A 7,757-nucleotide genomic window follows, 5' to 3' on the forward strand; every position below is an offset into this window, starting at 1 on the left:
TATTTTGTAAATCAATAAATAAAAAAATATGATGGATACGTTTAAGTGGACAGGAAACATGTATATGTATTTATACGTATAAAGGCTAAATTATACCATGGAGCCATGCTCTCAAAAACTGTCATAGCTTTAATACTGTTGGTGAAGATGGCTTTAAGAAAGAAGTGTTTACAGTTAAGTTTTTAAAAGATGTTTAGCGCCATCTTCTGTCAGTACAGAATGTCAACGGATTGGTTGGTGCTGGCTAATAGATTAATACTGTTGTTGTTGTTGTTATCGTCATCATTATTATTAGCTTAGTAAACTAGAAACAGAACCAATAACCAATAATAATAAATCAATGAGACTAAAACCAAAAATCATTCTAAGAGGATCATTTTGTATACTGTCCCTGGCTGCAACAATGCGTTTTATGTTTAAAAAAAGGGATAAACTAAGTGGTTCCTTGTTGTTGGGCTAACTGCACCGAAACGGAAAATCCACCTGTTATGTAATGTTAGTGTCTGTAAAATACGTTATAAATGAGAACAGTGTATGTCAACCGGTTTTACTGTTCCCTATAGTTTTTAATTGTCAAGCATTATTGAAGGCATATGTTTGGATGGACCATGGGTGTTTAGTAGCTCTGCTAAGAAAAACAACAAGAATAGTTATAGGGGAAAACGTGAGAGACGGGAAGACAAAAGACAACACGGACAAAAATAAGTGTAGAAATGAAGTATCAGCTGAAAAGGAAACATAACATTCAAAAATGGAGCTGGACCGTTAAACTAACGAGGAAGACTTAAACAAAGCAGCAAAGACCAAGAAAATGTTGACATTTTAGAAACTGAAGGTGACCTTTACTGCAAAGGGGAATTTTACAGAGTCAGAGAGTGACACTGAACATGGCCTTTCCGAAGTAACAGTTTATATTACACTTTCAATATAAAAGAAAATTAATTGTACTTAATGAATATTTTCTTATGGCACCCTTTCGTTAAATACTACAGTGAGTCTGGTCCACAGTGGAAACGCGCAGACCTGCCATTTACACTTATGGCATCTGAAGTAAAAAATAGCGCACAGCAATCCATCAGCGGACGTGCAGTGTTTCCATTAGATGACAGTCAAGCACCGTGACTCAGGGCTCAGCCACTCCCGATGGCAGCCCGGCCCTCCGCTCCTCCTTAATCTTCCTGAATGGACAACCACGCTACCTACTGTTCACGCCTCCCTCTCACACCTCCCTCACTACTGCTTCACCAACGACCCGCTGCAGCTTTATTGTGGAGTGATTAACCCGGGCCGATCGGTGCACCACGCAACTTAAAGGATCCATCCGAAGTAAATCACTGCTCACACCACGGCCCAAGCGTGCTTACCCACCGGGTCCTTGAATATCACCTCACTACCTGATTAGGACGTTGTGTCCTTTTTAGCGCAATGACAGCCAAGCACCGGAAAGCGAAAAACAACCACAAACATGAAGATAACATATTCAAAAATGAAGTTATGGAGACAGAAGTTCGCCCTGGAGGGAATAACTACACACTTCTATTGGTTTTATTTCTGATTTTTGTGATTGGAGGTGCCACCGGAGTGTGGTTCTGTTTCCAGCAGTACCAAACTTTAACCTACTTAACAGACAATCTCATGGGCATACAGATGAAGATAGGGAAACTACAATCCTCCCAGGAAGAAATGCGACAGTCTGGCAACAAGGTAAGAATGTATCCAGTCACCTAAATCTGCAAGCCACCAAAAGCACCAGATGCACTTATTGATAGCCAATATCTATAATGAACAACCAATCTTGTGAATCATATTTTCACAAGATTAGAATAAAAAAAATCTCTGTACACACACACACACACACACACACACACAGAAAAAATCAAATAAGAAAATGCTCCAGCACATGTTGTCAGTTGCAAGTAAGGAAAGTTAGCTGCAGGCCTCTATCAGATTTCCACATGCCAACAGCCTCACTGGAGTGAGTACAAAACGCTGCTATTTCTAACATCCACACAGCTGCTGACGTTTGTAATGAGGAACCATATTCTTGACCTACAAATGCAGAGACACTGCCTGTACCAATGACTCAAATGTAAAATAGATCTCTTTTAGTCTCTAGGTTCTGTGGAAAATTCTGTATTGTAATACCAGTCAAGAATATGCCCCCAAAGCTGTGCTGAAGATGCTGCCAAAATAATAATAAACAAGGCAGTAATGAGCCAAGGCTAAATTTAGTCTGTGATTTTGATACTGAACACCAGTTCAGAGGCTCTTTGCAGGCAATCTGAAAGACTGTAGAAAAGCAGAGAGAGTGATGTTGTGTGTGTCTGTCTATATATCTGAAAGGACACACTTTATGTAAGAGATAATTATATTTATAGTTAAACACATTACCATGAATGAAATTAACCTGTTATATCACAGTAAATAGTAGTTCATGACTGCCATGTTCAGTATTTTAGTCTTCTTCCATGTGTTTCAAATTCAATTTATGGTATTCCAAGAAGTATTAAGTATATCTGTATTTCCTTCCCTTAAGTATTTCTTCTATTCAGAAAAGTCAGGGTTGCAGAAACTTTGCACAAGAACATTTCAGCTAGCTCAGTCTTGTTGGGCAAATATTTTCTGTATGAGTGGTAAATTGTTCTGTCGCTCACAAATGTGAAATGCTTCAGGATGTTGTAAGGAGAAAGCTTAATGAAGAATCCAGAAAAGGTTATAAATAATGCAAAAAAGACAGTTTTAGCATAACTGCAAATAAATCAAAGATCTGACATTAAGTGAGATTTCCTAAATGGCTTGTTCATGATCAGGCCTGTTAATGATGAGATTTTGGTGTGGCTACATATTTCCTTCCTCCAAGCATGTGTTATATTATATTATACTATATTATACAGAATTTAAGCAAACAATGCAATGCAAATAAAGGCAAAAGAAAATTAAAAAAAAAAACTGTCCTTGGTGTTTCCGTCCCTTTAATAGTAACAAAATATTTTCCCGAAAAACATAATTGTTGTCCAGTGACAGTTAAGAGTCTATCAATCATAAAAATAAGTGAGGATAATAGTCCCTTAGCTTGACTCTGTGTCATTCCTGTGTCTTGTTGCAGCAGCATATTTCGGACAACGTGGAGGCCCGACTTAATGCCCTTGAGGAGTCCTATTCACTGGCCCAGAAGCAGGTGGGTATGGCCTTAGCTACAGCCGAACAGCTCAAGACATCAGACCTCCCCGCTCAGGTGCTGTCACTCCACACAGAGATGAAAACCCGCCTGGCAGAGATGCAACAAGCCACAGTGTCTCTGGAGCAACTGAGCCAGCTGCAGACCATGTTGAAAGGAAAGAGTGAGGAGTTTGAAGATGTTAAAATGAAGGTGGAGGTTTTAGCCACTCTGACTGGTGAGCTAGCCCAGAAGGTCGACATCTTGACAGGCAGCCTGGAAGAAGCAGAATCTAAGCTGGAGGAGAAAGTTGTAGAGATTGCCACAGTGAGTGCCGCCCTGGATAGACAGGCTGCTGTGATGCTCAGACTGAAGGAGCAGCTAGACGCCTACCAGACTCAGTTGAAGGCTAGCGTGGTCGAAATGACTACTGTCAGGTAGGTGGTGGAGTGGGAAAAAGAGCAGTGGAGGAAATAACTTGCCTCCTCTCACCCATGATTTTATGTTGTCTTTGCCAAAGCCCTGTTGGCTGTCACTGTCTGCAGCTCTGTGTTACTCTAGATCAGAGTTGGTAGGCCTCTTTATCACACTGTGAGTTTGCCATGATCTATGTAAATATTTCTTTTGTATTCATAAGTTTTAAAGCTGAAATGTTTGCTTAAAATTTAAGTCTTTGAAGCTTACATAACCATCAAGAGAACGTGGCTCACATGCTATTATTGTCATTTGAGTTTTGAAATAGAAGTGTTGTAATAAAACTATCGGCATGTTTTGTGAGTAAAGCTTCATGAAGGTACAAAATAATGACCACAAGATCATAAGAGAAATTTATTCTGTCTTCTGTCTTTCAGAGAGTTGTTTGAACATGAGCAGTCGCAGCGGCTTCATCAGGCCAGAGTACAGGAGCTTAATGTGGTACGTCACAGTCTGGGGGATCAGAACTTAGCAGCCCGTAATAACAAAGAAGCCCATTGGGTGATCTTATTAATTAAATGCAAAATGGAAAAAAATAAAATGGAAAAAGGTAGCAAATCATGATCTTAGCAGTCAGGTCAAATTAATGTTAAATAGCAAATAAACAAATCAAATGTGAGTGCCCTTGCTGATGTAATATTTTATCTAATTTTGATATTTGTATGTTAAGCACAACCCTTTTAGTCCTAACAGTTAAATCTATTAAATCATCATTTTGTTTTGCTTTATTCAGTCCGTCTAATAATATTTTTACGTTAAGTTTGTTGATGTTTATTCATATGGTACAGCTGCATGTGACATGTGATATTTACATGATTCTTAAACTTTTTTAAACCTGCCACAAGAACCTGAGAACTCATGATTAGGTAAGCAAAATATGGCCTAATAGCTCTCTAAATAAATCAGTCATTAGAATCAGATTAACCAGGCTAGACCAGATTTATCTCTAAAAGGAAAATAAATAACAACTTGGAATACAATCAGATATCCAGGACTATATGTTAGATTTATTAGTTATTAAATAAGTACTGAAAGAACATTTTTAAGCTATCGCATTTAATTAGATTACATTTCAATGGCAGAACATGCTTGACATGGCTTAACACACATGCTGTCAGCACACATGGCCTCTTTACTATTTCCGTTCACAGTGTGCCCATTGGGAACCATAATAACATTTTCATCACATTAATTTGAAGAAGCTAATTGCCTGGCATGGACTCCCCAATGGATTTATATCAGCATTTACATTCGTGTGGTGCAGTTTCCTGTTTTGTATGTCAGTTAATCACATCACATTCACTGAGATACCTAGATGCCTACATAGCTGAATAGTAAATATTTTGCTCCAGTTATTTGATATGACTTTGCTTATCTTAGTCTGTGGCAGAAACTAAACCTGAGACCAAGCCTTTGGAAAAGACAGAGGGAGAAACAGTTCCTACAACTGAAGAAGAGGTGGAAACCAAAGAGGAAGAGGAAGCTGCAGGAAGTGAAGAAAAAGAAGAGGAGACACTTGTAGAAACTGAAAAAAGAGTAGAAACTGTAGAAACTGAAAAAGAAGCCTTGGGCAGTGAAGAAAAAGTAGAAAATGTAGAAACTGACAAAGAAGAAGAAGAAGAAGAAGAAGAAGAAGAAGAAGAAGAAGAAGAAGAAGAAGAAGAAGAAGAGGAGGAGGAGGAGGAGGAGGAGGAGGAGGAGGAGGAAGAAGAAGAAGAAGAAGCCTTAGGAACTGAAAAAGTAGAAGACATAGACACTGAAGAAGAGACACCCATAGCAGCTGGAGAGGAAGAGGTAGCTGCACCAGCTGAATCAGAAGAAGAAGAGACTCTTCCTACAGCTCATGAAAAAGTTACATCAACCCAAGAGGAAGAAGAGGCAGAGTCTGATGAGCCAGAAGAACTAAATACACAAGATACAGCTCCTGTTGAAAAGGAGGAGTCTGCGACAGAAGAAACTGTTCCTACACAGCAGGCAGAGGCAGTAGAGGAAGATGATGCAAAACAAGAGAAGTCTGTTACTGTATCAGAAGATAAGAAGGGACACACAACACTGACAGAAGAGGAGGGACACAATGCTGAAGAGCAGATGCCTGAAGAGGAGAACCGGAAAGGTGATGAAGAGGAGGCACCTGAAAGAGAGAAAGGTGAGGACGACTCAACAGTCCAAGATGAGAGTCTCAAAGCAAGAGATGAGGATGAGACTGTGTTGGAGAAAGAGGAGTCGGAAGACGATGAAAGGGAGAAGTCAGAAGAACACGTACCATCTGGAGAAGAGGAGCAGCTTTGGAAGGCAGTGCTTGAGGCAGAACAACCAGATGTAGAGGAAGAAGTGTCAGAAGCACAGGATGAACAGCAGGAAACAGCAGATGAAGAGGAGAACCATGGTGCAGAGGACCCACAGGAGGCTGATGAAGAAGAGGAGTTTTTAGAATTTGATGCTTTGCCAGAAGACAAATGTAAGATTTCACTTTAGTTTTTTTCATAAATAATGCCTTGATTATCAATCCAAGTAATTAACTGACTATTCTGCCTTACTAAAATATGTTTACTGATATATCCATCCTAATATCTTATTTTTAATGTTTTTACAGAGTGTATACCACCAGGAAGCAATGCAATTCTTTTATGCTATGGACCTATCCATCAAGAAAAACAGGAGCTTTCTCCGACTTCCACCCCTGTCTGCAATATAACAAATACTGTTAGAAAGAGTTATTGATCGCTGTTGTCGAGGTGCATTACTCATTTGCTTTCTGAAAGGCACACCTAATCGAAAATTCAGTCAACATGCAGAGCTGAAACCTGTACCTCAAAATCTAACATGGCACGTTTTTGTAAGGAAATGAGTCATTCAGGGTTTACCTGCCAATAACAGTCTAACAAGCCTTAACTCATCAAATGATTATGTTTTTTTAAGAAGACAAATTCCACTTGTCATAACAATTTACACTGTTTTCTACCAAGCTGTTAATGAAATAACAAGAAGCCAGTGCATAAGCTGTGAAGCCATAAGTAATACCTGTCTTGGTGACAAAGTGTGCTGCTTTTTGTCACTGCCTGAAATGTATCACGAGAAACAACAATTACAGTTCTGTAATTCATTGTGTCCCTGATGTTGTTTACACTGGAAAAAAAACTACAAAAATGGTAGAAAATCAATAATATGCAATAACTGAATTAATAAGAGTGTTTTTTTAAAGGTATGGCAAAGTTTATTAAACTTTTTTTACTCTTTAAAGGCATGTTTGTTTTTTAGTGTTTAATAACTAGAGCTGTGCTTGCTCTATAGATTTGGTCATTATCTTTTTATTTGCACTTTTTAACTGATTACAATTCCAGCCAGACAGAACACACTGGTGGTATTGTGAGATACAGGGAGGTCAAAAGGTTTGGTCCTGTAACCAAGAGCTCATATTTTAATAAATGTTGTGTGTCTTTAACAAACAATCATAGAAAGACTATGCAACTTTAGAAAAAAAGCTTAATGATGCACCTCAGGGACAAAGTGTTCTGCATATGAGGGGTTGGAGCCTGTACTGTGCTTAAGTTACATTTTTAGGACAGCAGAAGTATTCACATGTCATTCAAAGCATCAGTCACACCAACTAGAGAACAAGTTGTCCACAAAGCCAAGAGGCGACTCATTTTATACATCATCTAAAAATATTATTTGACGAAAGCTTAGCTTTACAATAATGTTGATGTAGTTTTCAGATTTAAGTGTTTTTCTGCAGCACACTGACAGCAAAGATGAATTGAGGGAGGAACAAATGGCGGTATTATTAACATGTTTAGCAACAGAAACAAAGCAAAAAACATGATTTCAAATAATGTGAGTTTTCCAATAATCAAAAATATTGTTGCTAAAGTGAGTGTAACCTTAGAGCAAAATATTTTAGTATCTCAAATGTCTTTTTTTCTTCATTTTTTTTTTTTAGGAAATTACAAATATGTGTATTCATATTTTACAAATGTGAAATATGTTTCCAAGAAGTGATTTTTACTGTGCATTTTTACAAAAAAACTAAATAAAACAAACTTATAGCGCACTTTTTTTTAAAGGTCGTGTTTATTATCAGTATAACAATTATGTTTGTAAAATAAACTCTGGTTCTTTCACTTCT

At 38.1% G+C, this 7,757-nt stretch overlaps 1 protein-coding gene across 2 annotated transcripts; it reads left to right on the forward strand.

The window, feature by feature from the left end:
* The first annotated feature begins 1,215 nt into the window (after positions 1 to 1,215).
* On the forward strand, positions 1,216 to 7,682 carry LOC148096998 (uncharacterized). Of its 2 annotated transcripts, none has more exons than XM_087834094.1 (5): positions 1,216 to 1,704; positions 3,107 to 3,594; positions 4,009 to 4,072; positions 5,012 to 6,089; positions 6,225 to 7,682. In XM_087834094.1, coding segments are annotated over exons 1-5 (1,911 nt in total). In that variant the 5' UTR covers positions 1,216 to 1,425; the 3' UTR covers positions 6,227 to 7,682. The 2 variants fall into 2 exon arrangements, with proteins under 2 accessions (XP_087690220.1, XP_087690221.1); XM_087834095.1 differs by having other exon boundaries at positions 3,110 to 3,594.
* Positions 7,683 to 7,757: the final 75 nt, after the last annotated feature.

The sequence above is a fragment of the Neolamprologus brichardi genome, chromosome 20 (assembly GCF_056152115.1).
Source record: "Neolamprologus brichardi isolate AB-2024 chromosome 20, ASM5615211v1, whole genome shotgun sequence".
Classification (NCBI taxonomy): domain Eukaryota; kingdom Metazoa; phylum Chordata; class Actinopteri; order Cichliformes; family Cichlidae; genus Neolamprologus; species Neolamprologus brichardi.

Coding starts and splice junctions, on each gene's coding strand:
- LOC148096998 (XM_087834094.1), top strand. CDS start 1,426: ATGACAGCCAAGCACCGGAAAGCGAAAAACAACCACAAACATGAAGAT. Junction 1,705..3,106: donor TGCGACAGTCTGGCAACAAG/GTAAGAATGTAT, acceptor GTCTTGTTGCAG/CAGCATATTTCGGACAACGT. Junction 4,073..5,011: donor GAGTACAGGAGCTTAATGTG/GTACGTCACAGT, acceptor TGCTTATCTTAG/TCTGTGGCAGAAACTAAACC.